We start from the raw sequence: 26,815 nt of genomic DNA, 5'->3' as shown, positions 1-26,815 counted from the left end.
CCAAAAGAGCAAAGTATACTCTCTATCACTCACACACTACAGGAGAACTTACACAGCAGGTCTTCAGACTGTGGGAGGAAATCCATGCAGAACATGCAAACTTCACACAGAGTGAACAGGGAATTGAACCTATGTCCTCTAGCACCATGCAGGTGCTGTGAGACAGCAGCACTACTTAGTGTGCTACCTGTACAGCCTACACCACAAAAGCTCAAATTAGATAATGGTAGGGGAACAAACATCCTAATCTGACAGTTTAAGGTTGGACATAGTTTCAAAACTGATGACATTTGGAGTGTGGAGAGGGAGATGAGTCATTACTGTCTGACATATAAGACAATGCAGTAATTGTGGTTTTGTGCACTTAAAGGCATAACTTGTGCTCAGAGACAAGACTTTTTAATTACTGACTGAGCAATATAGTAATGGTAGATTTTGTGCAAGTAAGTGGATTTTAGATGCTATCTGTTTGTGGCCTTCTGAACGCAATAGCTTTAGCTCCGCTCCTATTGGTCACATCAGTTCCCGCCAAAGCTGCCCCGTGATGCTCAGTAAACTGTGAAATTCCGAAAGGAATTATTTATTCCTCTTCATGTAAGTAAATAATGTGCTAGCCAGCCTTTTATTTGAGGGGTTTTCAAATACGTCCAAAACTAATACAGGTATATTACAAGGTTTTTATATTATAATAACAATAATTTCATTGTCACGCTGTACTAGCCGTGCAGTTGCGTAAACTGCGTTTTTTCAAAACGGATAAGCGCTGAAAACACTGGCTGATTTGTTTCTTGAAACGGTAAACAACGCTTAACTGCGTTCTCTGCAGCGACAGGTGAACGACTGCGGTTATTAAGCCATTATGTCGGCCCTGGACGTTGTTCACGAGAAGCTTCACCGCAGTCATGACCCGCGCTGGTGCGGCCGCGTGGCCCTGGCAGACGGCCAAGGCGCGCTCGTATGCGCAGCCTGCCTCGTGGAAATGATGGAGCGGCGGGACGTGTCGGTGAGCGCGCGGCCAACTACCTCACTCAGGCACCGGAAAAGGGTAGAGAAAGGACACACACAGGCAAAGAAACGCAGTCATTTCCTCCGACATGAAGTACATTTCGAGCTTGAACAGTTTACTTTAATACCGAGTTAATTTTTCATAAGTAGCTCTGTTAACAAAGACAGAGAATCTTCAGGGATTTGGTTTTTACATTTCATTTAGCAGACACTTTTCTTCAAAGCAACTTCCAATGAACTCTATGTAGTGTTATCAGCCCACACACCATATACCAAGGTGATTTACACTGCTAGATACACTACTTACAATGGGTCATTCATCCAAACATCAGTGGAACACACATTCTGTCACACTCCCACACTATGGGTGACTTATAATCACAATACCCTTGAACAGCATATCTTTGGACTATGGGGGGAAACCAGAGCACCCAGAGGAAACCCACACAGGTACATGACGAACATACAAACTCCACAGACTGAGCGGGGATCGAACCCACTTCCTCTCACACCACCCCAGCACTGTGAGACAGCAGCGCTACTCGCTATGCCACTAGTCATCCACTTTATGTGTTATATTGGTACAGTTTTTCCTACAGTATTTCGGTTCTTTTCCAGCACTAATGGAAGCACTGTGTCCTCCCCTGTCGCTTGCAGTCAGTGAGGAAGGCCGCGGCCCTGCGTGGCATCAGCGCGCTGTTGAAGGGTCGTCCGGGGGCACTGCGAGAGCTGCTCCTGCGGGATTACAAGGTCTGCCAGCGCCTTGTGGACTCTCTGCTGGGTGAGGACTTCCCGGGAGCAAAGGTGGAGAGATGCTCACAGTCATTGCTTGTGGAGTACAAGCACTGCTTTGTTGTGCACTGACATTTAGTGTGGTGCACATCAGGGCTTTTTTCTTATGAATACTGATAGACATTCACCGACCGTTCTCAGTCATTACAGATTGCTGACAGTATATAAACACAGTACCTCACGGTATAGTATTACACAAATGGAAAGGCTTTGTTCATTCTTACAGTGAGCGACTTGTGTCATTTCATCCAGCACGTTCCATTAGTTTAAAGCCACTTTGTGTGCAGGAATGCTTCACACCATGAAGGACCCGGCCATTCTGGAACAGATTATACATGGTAAAGGAAGCCATGCACATCCACACATTCTTCTTCTTCTTCTTCTTCTTATTATTATTATTATTATTATTACCATTATATAACACATGCATATGTTTCAGTGCTGATTCCGTTGCTGCTGGAACTGCAGAGTGACGAGTTTGTGCAGTATGTGCTGGACAAGATTAAAACCCAAGTGAGACAAAACTCCGACAAATGGTTTTATGTGTATTAATGGTATAAAAAGCAGTGCAAATTATATACTGCGCTCAGTTTCATCACATCAGTGCTTGCAGCCTTGTTATCTGTTTTTTGTCTTCGCAATGGGTATGCCAGTCAAAGAAAACTGTCCAGCCAGTTGTGGGAAATGATGGTGCGTACCAGTGTGGTTTGTGTGAACCTAAGGGAAGTGGGAAAGGAGGCAAAATGAGAAGGTTCTGGGGTCAGATGAGAGCAGTGTGGTGATATGGTGGTTCACTTGTAGAAATATTAATAATATTCATATTTACTGCGTTTGTTTTTTATGATTAGATGCTAATAAGAAAGGTAGTTAAACATAAATGAATGCCTTGAAATAAAGTGTAGACAATGAACAACTTGAACGCCTCTTGTGGTGAAATGCTGTTGATTTACTCTTCTTAACACTCAGTCACGTCTTTTTCCAGCTGAGAGATCAGACCAGCATGGAGGGGTTTCTGCCAACATTCAACTTCCTGGGGAAGCTGCTGGATTCTGTGCCTGCCTTGCCCCAAAGCCTTGCCACCGTTCATGGTAAGGGGCCCCGTGTGAGTCCAGCAAGAGTCAAGTTTTTCATTTATTAGCATACAAAAGCAGAGCACAGTGCCAGTGAGAAGGAAAAGCTTAAATTTTATTGTCTGATAAAGATTTTTATGTGTCTTTGTGGTTAAGTTGGGGGGTGCGGTGATGCAGCGGGCTTGGCCGGGTCCTGCTCTCCGGCGGGTCTGGGGTTTGAGTCCTGCTTGGGGTGCCTTGTGACTGACTGGCATCCCATTCTGAGTGTGTCCCCTCCCCCCCAGCCTTGCGCCCTGTGTTGCCGGGTTAGGCTCCAGCTTGCTGCGACCCCACTAGGGACAAGCAACTTCAGCCAGTGTGTGTGTGTGTGCGTGTGTGAAGTTTGTCTGAGAGAGTTTGTGGTTTGTGTTTGCTTGCGCATGTGCGAGTGTGTGTCTGTCAGTCTGTCTCTATATGTGGGTAAGCTCGAGGGTCGGCATGTACCTGTTGCGTGGCGTTAGAACGGAAACTGTTGCACTAACCTGCTGCAGGCACAGACAAGGGGTCTTTCAGCCCTTTTCTTACAAACAGGAAGCTTTTGCCTGCGCACAGGATCTCCAGTTTTTTGGCCTCCACTTTTTGCCTGTTTGCTATTTTTGTCATGTTAGAACTTCTCTTTCATTCATACATTTTTCATATTCTCTTTTTCTACTTTTTGTCTCCCTGTCACACATGCATACACAGGAAGATCTACTCACCCACTTCTGTGATTTATTTTTTTAATAGTGGAGCAGTGTTTGGTTATTCTCAGTACTTCTCATTTCCTGTTCCATCATCAAGAATCCATCACTTCTGAGCTGACATGGCATGCTAAATCTGTGGAGTTTCAGCCATCTCAGTTGCTTCATTAATTATGTTGGACAGTTTTTTGAACTGCTAACACATTTTCCCTCCACTCCACCCCACTTCTATGGCCCAACACAGTGACCCTCCTGGAGAATCTGAGCATGGCACTCCTCTCTCCCGACGAGGCGGTAAAGTCATCAGTGTTCTACGTGTTCCGAAAGGTGTGGAGGTGCGCCGGGGTTTCACAGGTCGTGCCTACATCACTACGGGACAGACTTTGTGCTCTGCTGCTGCACACCCTGCATCATGCCTGCTCCCCCCAGCTCATCATCAATTGCCTAGGTAGGACAGTGGGGCTAAGTGAAAAAGTTGAGAGGAAAAGTGAACTGAAAAGCAGAAGTGCCAAGGAAGTGCCCTACCATCAGTAAAAGACACACAGAACCAGTCCAAAGTCTGAGCAAGCTGGCTGGAAACTAGCTTTTTTCAAGAGCCATTAATTTCACAAGTTTCAGTACGAGATCAGCCAACACGTCTTCCCAGTTCTTCTGCAACATTTCCCAGAAATGTAGGCCATTTTTGCGTTGCTTCGTTTTTACTTTTCTTTACAGTTTGTCCAGTATAAATTCTGCCCGGGTGTACTCAAACTTTTGACTGGTACTGTACCAGTTAATTTATTACACTCTGTAGGTTTGAACCTGCTTAAGGTATTTCTACACCTTTTTCCCTGTGAATGTGTCTCTATTAAGGTAGGCAGTACTCCTGTTTGTATGAGTATACACACACAACCTGGCCTGTGTGTGACAATAAAAAGGCTGCCCTGGGTTGCGTGTGACAGGGTTCCTGAAGGAGTTCCTGAAAATGAGCGAGGTGGTCTCTGTGTTGATGAATTGTCCTGCTGATCAGGACTTCCCGCTGAGCATCAACATTGACTCCCAGTGCAACACTGAGCTTGCTGTGGAACGCTGTTCTTTACCCCTTGTCCTCAAAAAGGTCAGCACAGTATCAAGCTCCAGGACATCTACTTTCTGTACTTCCACTGCTGTTTATACTTGTATATCTCCTAGAAAGATCGTTTTTGCCACTTTTTGATGTCTCAAGCAGTTCAGACAGAAGGAGGTTCAGACAGAAATCAGACTGTTTTTGGAATTGACTGTTACACCTCTTAGAGTATGTATATTTATGGAATGGTTGACCTGCCATAAATATATGTACATACAAGAAAAATGCTCATCCCCTTGCTTCTCATACCTGCAAGAGTGTTTGGGTGTGTATGTTTTTGGCTAACTTTATGGCGACAATTTGGTGGAAAATGTCACACTGATTGTAAATCCTGAAAAACAGGATTCCTGTGACATCTCCACAACCTAAATGGCTTTTGTAATTGTGTTGCCCTCTAAACAAAATTTTACCACGGTATGGTAAGAGATATTTTGGGGAAGTCAGTTCCCACAGTGACATGTAAACAAGGAAATGTTTGTGTGTTCATTTTGACGTGACGTAGCTACTGCTAAGTGGAGATGAGACCTTGCAGGTGGCCAGCGCTCAGTGCATTGCTTCCATAATAGTGCACTCACCCAGCCAGTACTGTCCAGCTTTCATCCATGCTGACATACCTGGTGAGTCCTCCTCTGTCGTTCCCAAGTGGTCACAGCACAGCGAAAATACCCAACTGAATGCAGAGTCACTCTGTCCAGCTCCCTCTCTCTGTCTCCTCTCTCACTGCTTCAGGCTAATCTTGTGCCTTTATGGAACATCTCTCACAATATCCTCATTAGCCAACAACCTCTGTCTCATGCCTTGAGTGGTCACCACCAGTTTCCTTCCCTTCCACATCAATCTGACTCTTCCTGTCTGTAGCGTAAAACTCTCCTCAGACCTCCCTCCTTTCCTTTAAGTCTTCACCAGCAAGTAAAGGAGCGGTGAAAGATTGCTGTTTTATTCTTGTGCAAGGCTGCTTCTGTAAATATAAAGCTTTATGAAGTGTAGAAAGCTGCCTGAGTCAGTAAATGTGACTGATAAGTGACTTAAATTTGCATATCACCCTGCATCTCCCCTTTCCCATCCTGTGGCTTGGGCCAGAGTTCCTGTTTGAGCGTCTCTGCAGCCGTAGTGAGGCGCTCCTGTGGTCGGTGTACAGCTGCTTGTTGCTCTTGGCAGAAGATGTGCTCTTCTTCTCCCAGTGCCACTCTGTTTATGGTGAGGGCAGAAGGGGCAGCGAGAATTCTTCATTTGCAAGTTATTAATAAGTCTCATTGAGCACATTTACATGTGCATTGCTAAGATTGCACTCCTTCATGCTGATGTCTTTGTGATGCTGACAGCAGATTGTGCTGAGTCACGTGATCACTTATGCATCTCACAGGTATTGAGTCCTTGGTCCACAGCCTTAAAGAGGTGCTCACCCTGAACAATGTGGAGGTTCAGAAGCAGGGCCTGCTGTTGCTTGCTACAATCCTGGAAAGGTAGGGCAGAAGAGGGGTAGAAGCAGGAGCTGGTAATGGTAATGACAAATAAAGGACTCTTTTATTCTTACAGAATTATTTACAGAATGTCTTTGCTCTTCTAGGCAACCTGTTGGTGTGGGTCTGTTCCCCAGTGGCCCAAGTTTTGCCGGGGCAGTGGAGGTTCTGCTAGGAGGCATTGCCTCTCCTTGCCTGAGAGTGGCAATACAGGCTGCCTCTACAGCTACAGCTTTGCTCAGGTACCAAGACAGTCCCATAAAACTGTGCTTCAGCAGGGTACATAAGTAAACACAAAGCGAGCTTCACTGAATGAAAAATTAGAAAATGCTGTACATCATTTGCAGAGGAAACAGTAGTGGAAAATAATAAGAAAAGTGGGTTTTCCATGTTCACAGACATGGTCTCAAGAGCACTGCTTCTTTCACTGTGGTGTACATGTGACTCCAGGCTGAACCATCAGTCCAACCCTGTGCAGTACAAAGAGCTGAAGAAGTTGGTGTGGGCTGTGATTGACAAGTGTACCGAATTGCCCTTGCCCACCACAGCATACCGCCGGGCTGCAGTGAGTCTGTGTGTATGTGTGTGTCTTCTTGTTTACTTCATGTTTATCCCTTTCTTTAAAAGAATATAAAGTGAAAAAAAACCTGATGTCAAATATAACATGTGCTCGTGTGTTCTGACTAGCAGTTTTCATCTCTCCAGCAGCAAACCCAGAAGAGAGCAGAGTCACGCAGCCAGTCCTCCAAAGCAGAGGCGTTCCTGCTGCAGGCTCTCATCTGCTTTCAGGGGGCCTGTAGGTCAGTAGTTCACAGTGCAAAACTATAGCTGCAGTGTGCTATAGCCCCTGATGTTATATATTCATGTTGACTGTACATGTGTTAAACGTGTTATCAGGCTATTTGTGGATGAAAATAGAAGTTAAAATGTATTGCAGACCCAAACCTTGGAAGTTGTGCTATGAGCTATATTGCACATTACATGTGGTTTCACACTCTACTGTACCGACACTTTATACTTGCTGTAGCAGTGGCGGTGTGCTGATTTTTGTTTTCTCACCAAAGGTTGGCAGAAGAGTGTACAGGCCATCCTGAGCTGGTAGAGAATGCGTACACAGCACCAGATCAGAAGAGCCAAGACGACACCTTGGAGTCTTTCTGCCTCCACCTGCTGCAGTGCTGTGATACTGTCTGCATCCCGACCATCACTGTGAGTCCCTTACTGGACAATTTTCATCTGTCTGTTACAAGTCACCCTGTCAGTGTCCATCTTGTCCATGATGGAGAATCAACAATATCACATGTAACAACAGTGATGACCACTCCTCCTGTCTTGCTGTACTACTTGAGCCTCATGTAAACAAGGTTTCCTGCATTTCTTCAAGCGAATCTTAATAGAATGTTGCTCTCTGTCATTCCGCTGAGAACACTTTATAAAATAAATTGAACTGAAAGTGAATGGCTGTGTGAAGCTCATTGGTATGTCTCTGTCTCTTGTTCGTCTCGCTTCTCTATTTATTGCTGTTTTTCTGCACAGCGGCACTGTGAGAGGGCACCCAGTGCTTCCATTCTACAGTTTTTCTTCTCCATCCTTTCTAGCCAGTTCTCCCTCCTGCCTTCTCTGATGCCTCACTTTTCCACCAAACTTGGTGAGGAAAGCACAAGGGCATGGGGCATATACTCAGGGTCTGATGCTGTGTGGGACAAATGGACATTTGAGGTCATACAGATCCTGTGAGAAGGGGACGGTTAGCAAGTCTCAATTTTAATTTGTTTCTTTGACAAGCCAACATCCAGATTTCATGACATGATGAATGTCATATTTCATTACTGACTGATTTTGTTTTTCTTTAACAATCTCTCAAGCATCTTCTGGATTCTTTGGGATGGCTTTGGAACACAAGGCTTCCTTTTGTGCAGGGAACAGGTAAGGTGACAGAAGTTTAGAGCAAGCAGTATATGCCACATCTACTGTCCTGTCTGTCTCCTGGGAAAAGGTCATTGGAAAGATAGGACAGGTCTCAAATGAAATGGGTACCCAGGATTTGCTGTCCACTCTTATCATTCTAGTAAACAACAAAAATTACATTTTATTGACATGTAATTTACTACTTGGAGTGATGCAGATGGATGCATTTTCTGCTCAATTCCATGACGCTCTATGAAGATGCTTTTATTTTATTTATGCATTGAGTTTTTATTAACCTTGCTCTCCCTCAGGAACCTGACTCTGAATGGAGCCTGCAGTGATTTTCTTCAGAAGCTGAGTGCATGTTTGCTGTCCCAGTTGGATGCTGCTGAAACCGCCCCTCAAAAAGGTAGAAGCTGATGGCCAGCATGCATCTGTGTCTATCACACAGTAATACGTGAGAGGGCCATGTGTAAAGAGGAATATGTAACTACATGAATGAAGGGCTTTTTTGTGCTTGTAGAGTTTTATTTTACTCTGATATTTGAGTCTTGTGTGCATTTTTTCTCATTGACCATTTATGTGAATAAACACAAATGTTACTCTTACTTTGTGTTTCTCAGGCGGGCTTTGCTTTTTTCCCTCTCTATTTCTCTCTCTGTCTCTCCCCCATTTGCTCTACTGCTTTAGACCATGAGGAGAGTGAGGAGCTTATCCGGCAATGTCTGCCTTCACTCTGCATCCACCCATCACAATGGCCTTCCTTACTGCGCGAGGTCCTGGGTCCCAGAGATTCTGGTTCCGCAGTAACACGGCTCAGAACCACACAGTACTGCATGCTCATACTGCTCCATCTGGCTCTGCGACATGGAGACAGGTATGGCTCAGTGGATCTTGCAGTTGAACCCTTAATGATATACTTAACCTGAATTCAGCCAAAAGTATCTAGCTTTATAAACAGCTAAGCAGTTCTTAGGAATGAGGTGAATCAGTTTCTGTGCATTCTTTTCTGGTGGTGAACACTTGCAAGTTCTGTGTCATGACCCATAGGGACAATACCCCTAATGACCATAGGAGGTGCCACTCAGTTCCAATAATCCAAACTTCTGCACCTGTTCACAATACGATAATCAAACAGTTATAGAAGGAAGAAATCACTGAGGCAAGATTGTGGACTCTTGATCAGTTTTCTGCTACGTTTCCTGCCATTCTGTTAAACCTTATTTGCTTACCAGTTATCCAAGTCCTGTTCCGTAGTTGCTTATATTCCAGTCCATAGTTTCTATCCTGTCTATACCAGCCCTTTGTGCTCCTGTTCAGGTCCTGTGTTCCATTCCGGTGTTCCATCGCACCTCCTTGTTCAAGTCCCAGTCACAAATTCCTGTTTCATTTGTTGGCTATGTGAGAATACCCTGTGCATCTCTTTGTTCCATGTTCATTGTATCACCTCTGCAATGTACTTCCCAAATTGCAATGCATTACAATGTTTTAAAATAACTAACTTGACACGTCAGAAATAAGGATAATTTAGAAAGCAAGGATGCTAAATAGGGAGGGAGAGTAACTTTCAACCTGCAGACTTTCTGCCATGGACAAAAACAACTGGAACACAACAAAAAGTAAAAGATCCAGGATATACAGAAAAACACTGTTCTCCATGCAAGATGTGCTTTTTATATTACTTCTTCAAGAGGGACTGAGAATTAACAACCATTACTGCCATTTACACATGCAGTGCATTGGAAACCTTATACGGTGAGAACAATGTAAAAGCAAATGTCAATATGCGAGAAATTAAAATAGTTCCTTGCCACCCAGTTAGACCATTTTGGTACATATAGATGTGTGGAAATTATGGAAACCATGCCATGGAGTCAGCTATTTACAGTAAAAAAATGTCATGAAGTCAATGTTCATAGATTTGCATGTTTTTGATAGAAATGTATACTTTTATTCAACAGGGTATCATTAATTTGATCAGAAATGATAGTTAATACATTGACAATGTTGTAACATTATTTTTATTTCATGTAACTGCTCTGTGCATAAGACTTTACATCCATCAAAGAGTCCTCCATTGTGCCAACCAGTCCATCAAAGACAGGACTCTGGTTTCCTGTTTCTTCACCAAATAGCTTTTGCATAGCTTAGAAGTATGCTTTGGAGCAATGTCGTTACAGAACAACAGCCTTATATTAAGGAACCCTAATCCTTCCATACTTGGCATATTGACTTGGCATGTTGCATTTTCTTGTACTTACTTTTTTACACAATAAGTCAGCCGAGTGTTTGTTTATTGTTTTATTTACCACATAAGTTTAACATATAAATTTAGCATGAGGATTCAACATGGTGTCTTCCCAATGCCTATTGAAAGTAAAATATAAAAGTAATGTTGTATAATGCAGTACTTACCAGACAAAGTAATAACTGTTATATTTATGGAAATAGTGAAGTGTGGCATGTTGCACAAACTATATATTTCTGTTTATCTGTTGTGTGCGCAGGTTACTCCCAGATGCCACTGTGTTCTCTGGCACAGTGTTTGTGTTGCGCTCAGTGCAGGAGCAGGGAGATGACCCCCCTCCCCTGTGCGTGCGGCGAGCAGCCCTCTACCTGCTGTCTGTCACACAGGACCAGAGTCCAACCCTCGACAGGGTAACACTTCTGCTACTGCCACCACCACATCCTGTACTGCTCATCACTCCATAACTTTATGGATGTGTGTAGTAGGGTAGCAGGTAGTATAAAGCACTGGTCTTGTTGCCATTAGACTGCAAGTGTCTGAGAAAGCGACCTTCCTGTTGTGTCCTTTGTCTAGGCACTTAACCGGTATTGCTTTAGTAAAGTATCTAGCTATATATGTGGGTAAAGTGTATATGTAACAATTTGGCAAAGCATTAGCTAACTTTTAGTGATTCATAATTAATTACTCTGTCTCTGTGCTGTGCTCTGTTAATTAGTTCTTTGTCTCTTCACCTTGGATTCACCTTCCAGTCTACTCTCAGCTGCATCAGCCAGATAATGTCCTGCCCCCCTGGGTTCCTGTCCCTCTATACTCACCATTCAGCACTGCTGTACTTCATCTTCCACTACCCAGAGCTGGCTGACAGCTTTGGGCCTAGTGCTCTGGAGCTGTGGCTCACAAATGGGAGTTATATAAGCCCTGTGCAGGGGGCAGGAAGCAAGACAGAGGTGCTGCAGTCCTCAGAACCAAACCAGGACTCTGATGTCACGGTTCTCTTGTGTTTGTTAGAGAAAAATATGGCTGCTGTTCTCACCCTACTGGTGAGGAAATTCATTTAATTTCAGATCGGTTCTTCATATTTCACCCTTCCTAAAAAGATTACTTTGGAAATCCCAACGTAACGTCAAGTGGATAAAGTAGAAAATAGTGCTGCTCTACTGTAGCACAGCTACTCTATAATCTCTTACACTGTAGTGTATAGTGTGCTAGACTACACTATACTTACTTACTTACTTAATCTACTGTAGCTGCAGCAAACTGTACAGTTATAAACTACATACATGCCATACCATGCTGTCAGGTGCAGTTCTCTGTTCTGATTTCATTTCTGCAATAAACAGGGCATCATGTGCACCAGAGAGTCACAACTGGCGCACAGGGCCCTGGGAGTTCTGAGGGAGTTCCTGCGAGGGCATCCCCGGTGTAATGCCTCCGTCTCAGACCACCTGCGGCCCCGGCTGCTGCAGGTCCTCCAGAGACTGGCAGTAGAGAGTAGTGAAGTGTCAGGAGGTGGGAGATGCCCTAGCAAACACTGCATTTCTAGTTATAAATATCTGTAAATTGACTTAAAAGTCTTTTTTAAATTCTCAAATGCCCAAGATGGGTGGGCAATCACTGGTACTTAGACCCATGGAGGTTTTTTCTCCCTTGCCTTTCGGTTGGGAATTTTTTTTGTTCTTTTTCTTTGCGGCCAATAGGCTTACTTACAGCTTTAAAAATTACATAGCTATTGTAATAATTTAATGTATAGTGTATAGCCAACCATTTATTTGTATTATGCCCCTGATCCTTTGTTCATCACTTTATGCCACTGTGTGAGAAGAGTGCTCTGTAAAAATAAATTGAAAAAACTGAAATTGAATTTCTGTACTTATGCCAGTCTAATCTGGAATGACTTTATGGTTTTTCCAGAACCCAAACTGCTGTCAATGGTGTTGCAACTGCTGTGTCTGATAAAGACCAGCAATGATGCAAACACAGAAATGGACAGCGTAGACTTCAAGCTACTTTTCCACGGTAAGTCCCAACAATATTATGTTGATTTGTAACGGACTACACGTTACAGGACTGGTTGGCGTTTGCACTGCTTGACCTATGTTTTTTGTATCTTTCTTTCTTTGCTTATACTCAAATGGTGTACGATGTGCTTGCTCAGTGAGCAACCTAACTGGAAAGCTGAAACCCTCCAATGCCGAGTCACTGCTGCCGGCCTTCAACTACTTGTACTGCTGCCTGAGCCTGTCACCCGCACACTGCGCTGATAGAGGTGCGAGTGGGATGTGGTCGAGCTGTGTGGAATATAGCACGCATAAAAACCCTGAAACCAAATGCAGCCCACACTGGAAAAAAGCACACATATATAATAGGAGTGGAAAAACTGCTCAAAATGTAACCGTTTAATACGAAGATTTTCCCATTTCTGACACGCTCTTGATAGGTATGCCAAAGTGCATCAGAAAGTAGCAGACAGGCACAGTTTACACATGCATACAAATATGTACAGTAAACTTGATGTGGTAAGCTGGGGTGTCCTGGGTTTGGGGAGTGAACAAGTATGAGGTGAAATGGATTTTATTTACATATAAAACATGCAACACACACAATCAAACACAAAAAGAAGCTTTTATTTGTAACCATGTTAAGACTATCTGGTCATTATTCTGCAGTGGAATGACTGCCCTGCGCAGTCCATCCATTTAAAAGCTGTGGGTGCACATGACTCTTGTCTCTTAATCGGGTACGGCCAATAATCTAGGAGGTGGGTGTGGTCCGCACCCCTGCGTGGTGCACTCAAATACAAATGCATACACTTAAATATACAGGCCCAGCATGAACTGTGTTCCTTACACTGTTGTTTGGCTGTTTCCAGCTCCCTTCCTTTCTGATGAAAATGCATAAGTCTCCTTCCTTCTCTTAGCTGTGTCTTTCCTTCTATGCAACTCTGGGCTGGTGGAGCAACTGCAAGCAGCACTCAGCCCATCTCCCTGCTCTACCTCCTGTGCCCCACTCACCTCGTCTCTGCTATGCTGTGCCCGTCTGCTCTTGTCCTCCCTCCTCACACTTTGGAATGCTTCCTTTCCACAGGTGTGTACCTGCAAATTAGTTTTAGTCTCACCTGGGAATGTAGAGGGGTTCTATCATCCTTCATGCAAGTTGAGGTTCTTCTTGAACAGTAATGTCTTTTAAGTTCAGCTTTTAATGGAACTTCTGTTCATTTCATTTCCAGGTTCAGAAAAGCATCTCTCTGAATCTCAATGAGATTGTGTGGATTCTCACTTTTAAAAAGAGAGAGACACCTGGCCTTTTGCTAGGTACAGCACCCACAGAACGCTGAAGTATAGCAAGAGTTTGCATTTACACATTTCACTCTTGAACCTAGAAGAATCAAAAAGGCATTTTTTTATTAGTTGGCAACTATTTTTAAGGCTGTCAGTATAATGTGTAATCCTGCTGCTTCTCCCTCTTTTTTATCAGGGTGTTCCACTTGATATTAAATTCTCATTTCTTTGTAGTTTTGGAAGGAACCTATAATCTTACAATAGATATAATTACATTTGTCCACTGCTGTGTGTCTCTATTCCACCCACATCCATCTTCACTCACCACCTCCAGCCAGTTCTCTCAAACTGCTGCAGACTCTACTGGACTTGGACTTCCAATCCCCCCTGCTGACATTGACCAGTGGTCTCACAGCACAGCGCCCCCTAGAGAACGAGGAAGCAGCGCTGCACCCACTGGGGTTCCATAGGGCACGATGCCTCCTGGTGGCCCTTCAAGGCCTGCTGTTGCAGGTGAGCACATAATGGTGGGGGTACAGATGAGAGAACAGAGATGGGTAGGGGTGTTTACACCCTCACACTTTGCAGAGAGTTATTACTTTCTTTAAATTTGATATGACCAGTTGCATAGTAATAATAAATTGTATATTCTTTGAGCACGCAGTCTTCATTGCTGCTCCATGCTCTTTTTTGGATTTCATCACCACTGCCTGGTCCAGAGTTCTAGGCTACACCATGCTGGTAATATAACTGCATTTCCTCCGCATTCAGAGTCAAAATCCCAATAGCTGCCTGTGTTTACCCATCTGACCTACTTTTAAAATTTCTCATATTGTCCAAAGAACAGTATGAACTTGCACTTTACACTCTCTGCCTAACCCCACCCCACACACAATTGTTCCTGTCTTACTTGAATTCCCATCATCCCCACCCTCCATCAGAAGCAAGAGTTTCTGCTGAGCATGTCGGTGAGCTGCATGGGGTCTCTGCTTGGCTTCCTGTACAGAAGGAGCTCCCTCACAGGTGCAGTCCCCCTCAGTTTCAGACAGAATACTTCTTTTGTGAGTAACTTTGTAGCAGGTTATGCATGACATGTTTGTGCACATTAACACACACCACCCACAGGGCAGCACGTGGTGTGCCAGCCATGGAATCGCTTCTTGCTGTACTCCCTACTGGGCTCTGAGGAGAGTTCCTTCCTGCACCCTGCTATCCTGGCTCTGTTTACCCTGGTGAGGCCCATTCAAAGACTGGATTTGACCACTGATGAGTCAGACACACATTTAATTTATTATTGATGCACTCATTTACTCACTCCCTTAAGGCTATGCAGTAGAGAGGGCTGCACTGAAAATACTGTTTAAGAGACATGTGCCCTGTTCTTCACCTCTCTCGCAATATCAGTGACAAATCAGTGTCTGAACAACACAAAAGACTGAATAACAAAACTGTAAAACCTTCTTCTTTCCTCTTGCTGTTTTCATCTTGTTATGCAATTATCTTAACTCCTCACTTGTATTGCAAATGCTCTTAGGCAAGCTGAACAATACACTAGAAAGCAGCTAAATTAAGGATTCTGTGTATTGCTATGGTTACAGCTGGTGCGGTACGGTGGTGAGAATGTGTTGAGTGAGGCTGACCTGGGCCAGCTGCTGGATGTGGTGGAGAAGAAAGGAGTGAAGGAGTTGGGAGGCAGTGAAGCACAAGCTCTGAAACAGCTCCTCACAGAGGTACCATGTGCATAACGATAAACCCCCAAAATAGTCCACCACACAGGTGCTCCTCCAAAACAGGCACCCAGTTACACCCCTGAACTAGTCCTACACAGAGGTAAATGTCTAAAAAAATCTACACGAGGGGTGGCCCATTACTTTGTCTTGCACAAGTATACTCTGGAACAGGCAGACAAATACAACACTAAGGTAAACCAACACATACCCTAAAGTGTGAATTAGTTTCAAACGAATACTTGCCAAAACAGAGCTGTGATCAATGTGTATAGTGTCTGCTCTGAATTTCTTCTGAGAAACTGGAGAGTACTGCAGATATGCCAGGTTCCTTTTTAATGTGGTACAGCTGCAGTTTGTCAGGGTTGCCGTGCCCTCAGTTTAGAAAATGACAGGAACAGACCTGGGGACAGGATGGCTTTAAACAGGAGCCTCAATAAACTGCTGTAGAAATCCAGTGTGAGGTGTGGTAACATTTCAGCCACAGATCTTGACTGATCTTGATTGACAGGTGATTTTGTGTCTGCAATAAAAGGAAAGCTCCTTCTTCAACCAGCAGTCATGCTAATGTATCTAGGGAACACACAGAGAAGCATAGTTGGAAACCAACTTTCATCTACATCTGACAGATGTTGTGTGGGGACAAAACAAAAAATAAAAAATCGCATATTTTCCAAATATGCTCCTAACACACAAAGTTAGAAAAGTAATTACATATTCAGCTGGTGTGACCAGAGTGATCCTCCAGCTGTTTGGACATGGTGGTCCTAATGATAGCATTAATATACAGTAACCTCCTGGCTGTCTTGGGGGTGCCTGTATCTGATCTGACATTTTAGCAGCCCCAGGTCCTCAAGAGCTGCACACATGGAGTTTTCATACACTTAATTTACCAGACCACCTGAACGTGAATCACCAGGCGACGTGCCTCACAGTCCAAAACAACAATTTCAGTTGAGTACATGGAGAGTTGAACTGGAGCGTAGCAGCACGCTATTGAGCTCTGGAGGACCAGAGGTGTCCTTGCCTCATGCTGGGTCCAGTATTCTGCCTTCACTCACAGACTCATGACCTATTTTGTCCATCTGTTCTCTGCTTGCAGATGCAGGGGAACTGCTGTTGTTGGCTCTCTGTGGAGCTCATAGGTAGGGCTCAGGCCCTGCTGGACTCACTGAAGTCACTGCCTGTGGACAACGTACTGCATGACAGGATACTGTATCCCTGCATTTCACTTGGCGTTATGCTGTCTTTATGTGATGTTCTCATGTACTCTGTTAGAATCTCTGTTTCAGTTTAATGTCTTTGTTGTTAGATTTTGAACTGCAGTTATACAGACATTTCTGCTGCAGTTTTGTCCTTTGTATTTGTCTTATTGCCTCTCCTCAGGGGCTCTGGTCATCGGTAGGCTGGTAGTGATACAAACGGCAGCCACTGAAACCTCTGTGTCTCCTTGACCTTCACTGCGTCAGACATGTCGGGGAGCTTTCTGTCTGCTGGTCTGACTTCAGTGTGATGACAGACAGATTGTGAGGCGGAGCATACAGAGCAGTGGTTTCCAACAAAGCTTCTTTTAGTTTTTGGCCTTACTTGTTGTTTTGGGGGGAAATGCTGTTACTTTGTTCATATATCTCTATGATCCAGCAAAATTTTGAAGAAACAAACTTAAACAATACTAGACTGTATGAGGGTTTCTTAAATATACATACTTCCACTTAATAAAAGATTGTGTTCACAGAGATGTTATGAAATCAGTCACAATCTGTTGGTCTTTACTTGACAAATTTGTTCAAGGCAACTTGAAATGTTTGATAATACATTTTATTTACCCCTGTAGACAGTCTTATAGTATCTATTCAGAATAAGCACCTTCTTGCTCCAGGGTATTTAGAATTGAACAGGAGAGGGAGTTGAAGCAGAAACCTTCAGATTAAGGAAAACAGCTTTGGTCACTACACCATCTGCTGCCCCTCTTTACTTAAACCATAATAAAATTTAAATCACAGCCAGACACTGCTTTCAAAGTAAAGCAGTTTGACAACAGCAGCACAATACAGTGTGAAGACTTTATACGTTTTTTTCTCCGCTTACACTTTCCCCTGTGTGTTGCTCAAATGCTTCCGGCGGGCGTGTTGGAGTGTTCACTTGGTGTGTCGATCAATCCCCCCCGGGCGGAAACATCGATTCGTCACGCGGTTCCCGGTTGGAGTCGCCGGCTGTCATTCGCCCGATCGGCGGGCCGCTGGGAGCGTGGCGCCGGCGGAGTGGAGGAGGAGGGACCCGCATGTAAATGATGGTGGGAAGCGCAGCGCGCTCACCTGAGAATTCTTCGCGGCATTAACGCGCACATGCACTGCTTTCTCCTGCAGCTCCTTTGCAGCCGCTCGCGGTTCCCTCCTCGTCGCTCTCTCCCTGTCTCTTTCAGCTGCTGCGGAAGGTGAGCGAACCGTTACTGCTGAAGCGGTCGGTCGATCGATTGATCGGTCGGTTTGTATAGAAGCGCTCTGTGTCTGGGGGAAGCGGTTGACATTGCGCCTCGGCGCGAGCTGCGTTAGCGGGCTATTTTTAGACCGTTGCCTACACGCTTTCGCAGTCACAGCAACTCGTCTGCATGTGCGCTGCTTCGGCTGTGTGTGTGTTTTTTTTTTTAAATTTTACTTAAAACGGATTTTAATTCTTCTGTGCTCGCCGGTGCGAGGGGCTGTGGGGTGAAGGAAGATGTCTGTAGCTGCATCGCTTCTTCTGTGATAAAATCTGAGTGTATTAGCTTTTGGGGGGGGGGGTTGGTTAATTTGTTTGTACGTTCAGCTGTCAGTCAGTCAGTCAGTCAGTCAGTCAAGATCCTGCAGGTGAACTTTAACACCAGCACGGCACCTCTCGCCACATGTCATCGTGTGTACAGTTCTGATGTCATGACCCCTGGCTGTGTGTGTGTGCTGCCTGTTCCACGTTGGCCTGTGCTGAACATCTGCAACACTCTGGACCACACACACACACACACACAGAGACACACACTCTTGTGAGTATCAGCAGGTGAAACACGTGCAGCTCGAGGGGGTTGTGGTATCAAGGCTGGTTAAGTGATGAGACCACCCAGCGATGGGGCACGGCGGGGGGTGTGATACTGATGGAGGTGTACTGTGCAGGTGCAAGTGTGACTACTTTATACTTGATGAGCCATGTGTTTCTGTCTGTAATAGTCCAGCAGGAAAATTGACTTCTTACACCTGTAACTGGGAAGTGTTTTAATGTTGGCTCCTCAAGGAGGTTCTGGTCCCAGCAGAGATTTCAGAACCTTAGCACAGCAGCGTGCTCTTAGAAGATTAAGAACAATGTCCTCATCTATATTGCCTCAAAACAAACGTAGCTGTCTACCTGCCTCCTGTTTATTTTTACCTTATTTTTCAAAGATGTGTTATTTTCTATTGAAGGTGTCTCCCAGTCTCTGTGATAATTCCTGGATTTGTTCGCCGTGAAGCGCTCGTTTCAAAGTTTATGTCACGCGAGTGTTTAATTCTGTTGAATCTTATTGTGCCGAACAGTCGCCTGACTCATACAGATATCTTTTATGGCACATTAACAGCCAGGTTGTGATTCTACTACACACACACACACACATTTTCTGAACCGCTTGTCCCATAGGGGGTCGCGGGGAACCGGAGCCTACCCGGTAACAGAGGGCGTAAGGCCGGAAGGGGAGGGGACACACCCAGGACTTGGCAAGGCACCCCAAGTGGGACATGAAACCCAGACCCACCAGAGAGCAGGACCCGGTCCAACCCACTGCGCCACCCCCACCCCCCCGCTAATTAAAAAAAATTTTTTTTAAAAAACGGTATAAAATGTGCACCAACTGGTTCTTCTGCTGTAAGTAAAATTTGTTTCTGAAACTGTTTTAAACTATGATCCAGCTGTGCTCCTTCTCTTCCCCTCTGCAGCTCACTCTGTTAGCCTCACCCCATTGTCTCTGAGCTGAAGGAGATGAAATATTCAGCAGAAAGGCTGTCAGTTTCCCCCAGGGCCACTCATCTCTCTGATTCCCCCACCAGTCTCTTCCCTTCAGTATTATTGCTGGGGTCCCTACTAAATAATACATACAGGTTTTAGCAGTGGCGCCTTCCCCTTCTCAGCACCTTTGTTTTCCTATTAATGCTTCTTAAAACTGGAGCTCATCTAATATTTATTAATGGTAGGACTATTTTTAGTTTTTAAATAAATCTGCATATCCATTTCTTGTCTTTACAAGGTGCTAAGTAGTTCCACGGTTGCGGGACAGAGAGGTTGCTGTGAGTCGTCAGATCAGCAGGGTGAGTCAGTGATGGAGGGGGAGCAAATGGTTGGTTAGAGAACAGCTGTATGGAAAATGTACATTTCTAATAATTTTTACAGTTTTAATTGTTGTCAAATACATGTGCATTTGTGTGGTGGTTTTATTCATGAATATGTTGGTACAGGGTGCAGGACAAGAGGTATTTCTAATGTATGGACTCATAATACCATGGATAAGTGTTTAGTCTAATTATGTTGCTTTTGTCGCGAACAGTTGATGTTGTAAGTCTGAAGTCCTTTTGAACTGTGGTGCAGGCAGCCGAATTGGCACAAATAATGTTTACCGCCGTTGTGTCAGAGATCTTTCGGAGGTGCCGAATGTTGAACTTGAACATCCTTAGCCAAGCTGTCTGCTCACTTGTGCTTGTGTACCACCTTCCCAACAGGCCATGCTCCCAGTGTGCACCTTGCTGGTTCTGTTCTGGCCAGCCCTCCCCTCCTCCCTGGCGGACTCCGAGACCCATCGACAAAGACATGATGCCAACCTGGAGATCTGTATCTGACAGCCTCGATGGCCGGTCTTGTCAGTGTGTGTGATGGGGCACTCGTGTGTGCTGTTCTGTGCCGTTGTGTGTTAGTGTGTAGGGTGGTGAGAGCTGGCGTGTGCATCTGTGTGTATGAAGGCGACTGGGGTTTGGGAAGCTTCCCATTCATGTCCTGCAGGTAGTGTACAAGTTAAAAACAATAACTTGTAATCTGAAGGTTGTTAGTCTTTGTCCCAAGAAAGTGGATTTGGTGTAGTACCTTCAAGCAAGACACTGTTATTTCTTTCATGCAACACAGGGTCATGGTGGGCTGGAGCCGATTGCAGAAGCATAGAGGGTGAGATGGGGTATATCCCGGACCTTAGATCAGTACATCACAGGGCAATCATTGAACTACTAGTACAAATAAGTAAACTAAGCACCAGTATCAGTGTGCATCCATCCACTCTCTTGAGGGCGTGCTGTGAAAACCAGTCCGTTGCTGACCAAAGAACTGCTGTAGTTCTCAAACCCAGACATTTGCTGCACTTTTCCTAACTTGTATGAGTCCCTCCAAAGCCCATCTTCAGTTCTTTATATTTACTGAAGAAGGTCAGTTTGTGTGTGTGTGTCTGTCTGTCTGTGCTCTGCATTTGTGTCAAGTGTTACGGCAGTTTTTTTTTTTTTTTTTTTATTAGCAGCGCAGCAACATTGGATCACAGTAACGTATAAACAGAAATGGCAACTTGTATTAATACATTTCCATATACAAAGCACAAGGGCAAAAGTGTAATATTTTGAATATATGATCAATGACCAGTGTCTGACAAGTCCACTAACCAAAGACATGTCCAACTTTTGTATGAATTATCATACAGATTAAATGTTAACGTTCGACCATCGAGTAGATCAATCTCCTGTTTTTCAAAATATTAGAACATATCCCAATTCTCCTCATTTTAATTATCTTAACATCACAGTTAGTTATTTTAAATGGAAACTCAAATAACTGTACTGTAAAACAAGAATGTAACCCGAGTTATACAGTCTGTAATATTATCAGAACAGCAAGAGCTGGAACATGTGACCCAGCAAAGTAAAACGAGGCGAGAGGGATACCAAACCATGGAATCCAGAACAAATGTCCAGACAATAACTCCCGTCAGTCCACCACCCTCCCTCAGAGAGCTGGTCTGCCACCTCTTTATTTACAGCTGCCAGGCAAGGATCACCCTCCTGACTCTGAACTCTAAACATCCCTAGCTGTACCTTTGCTTCAGGACCTGCTGTAGAAATAATGAATAGGGAGTCTCCTCCCAGAACAATAAAAAGCACAGCAGAACTCAAGAAACAAACGAGAATGGAGACCAAAGAAAAACAGAACATAAAGTAATTGAGCTCTATCAAATCCCTGTATGAACCAATCTCAGCTTTTCAGATTTGCCGGGTGGTTGAAACAGAGCGTCTTCCCTTCGTGTAGACGCTTCGCCGTACATTTTGCATACTTTCGACGAAGGGTTTGTATTTTCTCTTCATACTTTCAGCTTTCAGATCAGGGTAGAATTGCAGAGTAGAAGTGTTGAAAGTGCGGCTTTTTTTTTTTTTGACGTTTTCTTCGACAGATTCATGGAAATCAACCCCGAATGCTCCTCGGACAGACATTGGGATGATGAGTGTGGCTGGGAAGTCATTACGCGAAATCTATCTCAGTAAGAGGCAAATCAGCTAACTGTCCCACCCAGGAATGTCGTTTTTTTTTTTGTAGAAATGGTTTGAGAGGAATTTTTCTTTCATCATTCTCAAGCATTCCCTTAATTCAGAGATTGTAGTGGTGGATTTTATGCTCTACTTTGTGTAGTTTCCTGGTACAGGTCAGCTTTTTGCTTCAGGGTGGCTATTGATTCAGTTTGCGATTTGACCAAATCCTCAAGATCGAGTGTTCGATCCCAACGATGTCATTTTCGAGCTGTTCATGCAATCGGTTAAATTGGCAAGTTTAATTTCCATAGCCGCAATGAAGAAGGAGGGTTTCTCTAGCGAGGTATTGAGAGCATCCAGCTCATCCAGGTTTGTCAGTTTAGCTTGCATACCACTCATTGAGTCATAAGGAGCTTTCATAGCATTTACATAGCTCAGCTGACCAGATATCTTTTGGCCAAATGTCTCTCATCTCTTCCACCGAAGGTGGCAGTGGAATGGGAGGCCAGAGGCTCAATCTCTTCTTCATTAGAAGGTTTTATTTGCCCATTAAAGCCTTCTTTGGTTGCATGGTCTATGTCAGCCAACTCTCTGCAGGCTCTGTTTTAATCATTTTCACTTTTTTTCTGAGATCGTGCTGAGGGAAGTAAATGGCATAATACAGAAGGAGACTTCTGTCAGTGGTTGTGACTTGATACCAATGTAGAGGGGATAAAGAAGTTGTGGGTCTCCAGAGTGAAGCCAAAATTTAAGCGGCTGTGTGTAGGTAACCTTTGCCTGTACATCACTGGCCTCTGTATATGTTGTTGTGCATTTTGTGTGTGTTTGTTGGTGTTCAGCCTGTCTCTGTGTGTGTGTGTGTGTGTGTGTGTGTGTGTGTGTGTGTGTGTGTGTGTGTGTGTGTGTGTACTTGCACATGTGCTAGAAGCCACTGTTCCTTAATTTCCTCCACTAGACAAGCGTCTGTTTGAGACTAAGAGGAAGGACCAGCTGAACGCCCTGAAGAACCTGGTGGAGCTGAATGACATCAACCAGCAGTACAAGATCATTGACATCATGCTGAAGGGGCTGTTCAAGGTGGAGTGTGTTCACTTGGGCCACATGCTCAGTGCTTGGTACACTGTGTAAATGAGCTTGTAATGATGCTGTTCCCTGGAAGGCCAAACTTGAGAGTTTACTCTGGTGCTTAACAGTGTGATCTCTGGTATTTTGTGTTGACTGATGAAGGTACTCACACGTACTCCAGAGGCAATATTCTTTACAAAAAAGTTGGCAGACCAAAAGCACTGCTTGTAGTTCAATAGCAGATGGTATGAATAATATTGTGCAGTGCAAGGTGAAAAAATGATCATGAGACCATGGGCAAAACACTCACAGGTGTTGGGAGTGTTCACTGCTGTGAAACAGCTGTACAGGATCTGCACACCTCTATTAACTAGGAGTGTTTATGACAATGGGGGGCGCAGTGGTGCAGCGGGTTTGGCCACATCCTGCTCTCTGGTGGGGCTGGGGTTCGAGTGCCGCTTGGGGTGCCTTGCGACAGACTGGCATCCTTTTCTGGGTCTGTCTCCTCCCTCTGTGTTGCTGGGTTAGGTTCCGGTTTGCCACGACCCCACTTGGGACGAGCGATTTCAGACTGTGTGTGTGTGTGTGTGTGTGTGTGTGTGTGTGTGTGTGTGTATATAAATGTGTGCCTGTTCCCCAAGGTGCTGGAGGACTCCAGAGCTGTCCTCATGGCAGCCAACTTGCAGCCTGATGACCCCTTCCCCTTGGACGACAAAGTCAAAGAAGGTCAGAACACATAGCGAACTTTCAACACTCTCCGGCCCACAATGCACCTTTTCTTTCTGTAAACTGTTTTTCCTCCTCTGCTGAGTGTCTGTGGGCTGTGGCACAGATCTGAGTTGTCGTGGCTGTGCGATGTAACCGTGTGTCTCCCCCTCCTCCAGCATATTCCCATGTGGTGGAAAACACGGCCTTCTTTGGGGATGTGGCACTGCGATTCCCACGCATCGTGCACCACTACTATGACCGCAACGCCGACTGGGGCGGCCTGCTACGCTGGGGGCTGCGCTTCTGCAACCTGACGGGTGTTTTTGCCGGGGGGGCTCACCAACATGTCCTCACGCTGGTGAGACTGGGAGGCTTATGGGACTATTAGGAGAAACTGGGGGCTGATCTTGGGGAGGGATGGACTGGGATTGGATGAGACACTATTTAAGGCTGCACTTCAACTTACACAGTGGACTTGAGAGGTATATTTGTTGCAGAAGAAGGCATCAAGCAGCGCAGCGGATGGAACAGCCATGCTCGAAGGACCCGGATTCGAATCCCACCTCCAACTCTAGTATTCGAGCCAGTTATTTACACTAAATTGCTCCAGTAAAAAAAGACACAGCTATAAAATGGGTAAATCATTGTCGATAGTAGATATCAGGATATTTTGTTGAGCAATTCAGCTTAAGTATCTTTGTCACATCTCATGAGATCGGAACATGCAGTTTCCAGGTTATAACCTGGAAGGGTTGGATTTTGGTGTTTACATTTACATTTATGCATTTAGCAGATGCTTTTCACCAAAGCGACGTACCTGTCATAGGAAACACAGTTTGTGCATTACATTAGGAAAAAGACATAGCTGCAGATGTGATTCTTAAGTACAGTTAGATTGTTTCCTTCGCCATCTGCACCGCCGTGTTTGTAGGCCCGACACTTTCACTTGGAAATGTGAAAAAGGAAGGGTAAATGCCAGTCAAGTTAGGTAGGCTGATATGCTGCACTTCATACTATTCTAATGCCGAACCACACAGTTGACGGAGAAGCTGAATTTTCATGTTTTTCAGAAATGTAATTTTTGAAGTTTTAGTTACGTTAAGTGTCCCAATCTTCATTATTATTTTCCTTATTTTTTCTGCTTTTTAAATGTTTTCTCTCGTTGGAAGACACTAGGCACAGTGTGTACCGTGCCTATGGGAATCTGATGCTGATTAACTAATTTCCTGAAAAACTGCTCTGTCAGGTGTTACCTTGTTTTTACATCTTCTTTGTCTTTTGTTATCTTCCCTGCCAGATGTCACAGGAGTTAGGAATTACGGAGAAGTCGCCAGACTTCATCAACCCATACCGCACTGAGAGAGACGATGTAAGATAAAGGCACACCCTGGTTTCTACCTGAATGTCTAGTGCTTTACTTTATTTTCCATAAATTTGTTACATTTCCCTTTTACTTTTAGTCATCTCTTTCTCTTTTATGTTGTTCACCCTCGATCCCTCTGCCCACTGTACCCGAATGTCTCTGATCAGATGCTGCACACCGCAGAGGCATTTCGGAAAATCATGCGGGAGGAGGAGAAACGGCGGAGGAAGGAGGAGAAGAGGAAAGAGATCAGGAAGGGACCTCGAATCTCTCGCTCCCGCACTGAGCTATAGCACCGTGACCCTGACAGGGACTGGGGACTGGGGATAGAGGAAGACCTTCTCTCCCGAGTGCACATTCATGGGGTTGCAGGGCCTCCCAAGGGCTTTCTGGACTTTTTGTGAGGGAAAAAGGAGTGGCAGCAGGAGTAATAGGTACTGGAGACAGTGACAGGGAAGAAACCCATGAGACAGGAGAGCAGTTGAGGGGGCAGATAAGGTGCGTAGTTGCTGGACAGAGAAAAGATATGGGGCTCCAGAGGAAAGTGGGGTGAACCACTGAAAAATATATAATTACTCAAAAAGAAAAGACTGTTACTCTTTTAGTAGCAAAAGGGGTGATTAAGCTTAAGAGGGAGAAGATTACATAATTATTTTGTGGGACAATAATTGTTTGGTTTGTTTTGATAAAAGTAATTTTCATTTAAAAAAATACTATATTGTGGGATTATAAAATGAAATTTCTGGTTTTAGTTTTTTTAAATTTAGCTTTAGCCTTAATTAAAAACAAAAATTGTACATATGGACATAGTTAATGTTGCCACTTGTACCAACTGATGAATACTGAACTATTTTGGTGGATATATTTTTCATTTTCTTTTCTGTAATTTTAGTATTACACACATTAACTTACCAAATTACTCCTGGCTGAAAATAATAAACTGCTCCTTCTGTAATGTGTTAGGATGGAAGAAGGTGTTGCGTCAAACCTAGCTGCCTTTCACACCATGTCCTCTCCTGTGTCCTTAATCATTACTGACCACTGGTCATTTCTCTGCAGTAAAGTATTTGCTGGAAGCCAAATAATCGCTGCATAACAATGATCAGCAGTCTGTGATGTTTAAGGACATTTGGAACAAGAATTTATTTGAAAATTGTAATATAACTCAGTGGAGTACCTCACTGCCATTTGCTGATATGCATAATGTCCACAGGTAGGTACTGGAATGTTCTGATTGACTTTCTCCTCAGTAATTTCTTTTAGTTTTCTAGTGTTTTCAGGTGGTCAGTTGCAGTGTAGTTCATCTGATATTTCCGAACTAGCTGGGTTCTTGATCTTTCATTATTTGTACATGTCAATACTTTCCATATCTTGGTGTTGAACATGTAGTGCTATATTAAAACACATTTTATGAATTGTAAAAATCCATCAAACCAAATTGAGAGCTTTTATGGTATGTGCTGCATTGGTTTTTTTGAATGTGGGTTTTATTCATGTTTAAAAAGTCAACTTTCATATTAAATTGTAAGTGCATATTGCAGCACAGTGATATAATTTAATCAGGAAAATGTGGAAGTATATTTTAGTTAAAATAATGTATTTAAAGATTTAAATATATGTAGTTTAAATAGTTTTCTGTTTATGACTTGGAAGAAAAACATTAAAAGCTGTTTATGTTAAAGGTTTTCCAAACCACTTGTCATTCAGTGGAATGAAGAAGTAATGAACAGAATTATGAATTGTGACAACACAATACATAAAACAACAACTGACTGGCTTTCACACTGAACATTCTAAAAAGTATAACCTAAAATGAAACAGTATCTTTAAACAGCAGACAGTATTGTCAGTAAGTAGACCTAGCAATACCGGCAGTCTT

The 26,815-nt window shown here is 44.0% G+C and overlaps 1 protein-coding gene across 3 annotated transcripts; it reads left to right on the top strand.

The window, feature by feature from the left end:
• The first annotated feature begins 564 nt into the window (after positions 1–564).
• ccdc134 (coiled-coil domain containing 134) lies at positions 565–26,815 on the top strand. Of its 3 annotated transcripts, XM_029250705.1 has the most exons (37): positions 565–662; positions 827–1,003; positions 1,663–1,786; positions 2,085–2,135; positions 2,237–2,310; positions 2,780–2,885; positions 3,831–4,034; positions 4,528–4,682; positions 5,194–5,308; positions 5,772–5,888; positions 6,055–6,154; positions 6,259–6,393; positions 6,602–6,716; positions 6,860–6,951; positions 7,216–7,360; positions 7,688–7,799; positions 8,017–8,077; positions 8,371–8,468; positions 8,750–8,936; positions 10,567–10,717; positions 11,057–11,347; positions 11,648–11,816; positions 12,219–12,323; positions 12,463–12,573; positions 13,225–13,391; positions 13,534–13,618; positions 13,920–14,098; positions 14,527–14,608; positions 14,711–14,817; positions 15,184–15,315; positions 18,340–18,342; positions 20,025–20,133; positions 22,756–22,877; positions 23,507–23,591; positions 23,750–23,931; positions 24,871–24,942; positions 25,104–26,815. In XM_029250705.1, exons 2-37 carry the CDS (start codon positions 860–862, stop codon positions 25,227–25,229), a joined length of 4,413 nt encoding a protein of 1,470 aa, XP_029106538.1. In that variant the 5' UTR covers positions 565–662; positions 827–859; the 3' UTR covers positions 25,230–26,815. The 3 variants fall into 3 exon arrangements, with proteins under 3 accessions (XP_029106538.1, XP_018594071.1, XP_018594072.1); XM_018738555.2 differs by lacking the exons at positions 565–662; positions 827–1,003; positions 1,663–1,786; ... (26 more) ...; positions 15,184–15,315; positions 18,340–18,342 and adding exons at positions 17,523–17,746; positions 19,556–19,616 and having other exon boundaries at positions 25,104–25,618; XM_018738556.2 differs by lacking the exons at positions 565–662; positions 827–1,003; positions 1,663–1,786; ... (26 more) ...; positions 15,184–15,315; positions 18,340–18,342 and adding exons at positions 19,148–19,176; positions 19,556–19,616 and having other exon boundaries at positions 25,104–25,618.

The sequence above is a fragment of the Scleropages formosus genome, chromosome 3 (assembly GCF_900964775.1).
Source record: "Scleropages formosus chromosome 3, fSclFor1.1, whole genome shotgun sequence".
NCBI classification, from domain to species: domain Eukaryota; kingdom Metazoa; phylum Chordata; class Actinopteri; order Osteoglossiformes; family Osteoglossidae; genus Scleropages; species Scleropages formosus.
Note: the sequence above shows the minus strand (reverse complement) of the source record. Positions and strands in the feature narration are given on the sequence as shown.

Coding starts and splice junctions, on each gene's coding strand:
- ccdc134 (XM_029250705.1), top strand. CDS start 860: ATGTCGGCCCTGGACGTTGTTCACGAGAAGCTTCACCGCAGTCATGAC. Junction 2,136..2,236: donor TCTGGAACAGATTATACATG/GTAAAGGAAGCC, acceptor CATATGTTTCAG/TGCTGATTCCGTTGCTGCTG. Junction 4,683..5,193: donor TACCCCTTGTCCTCAAAAAG/GTCAGCACAGTA, acceptor GACGTGACGTAG/CTACTGCTAAGTGGAGATGA.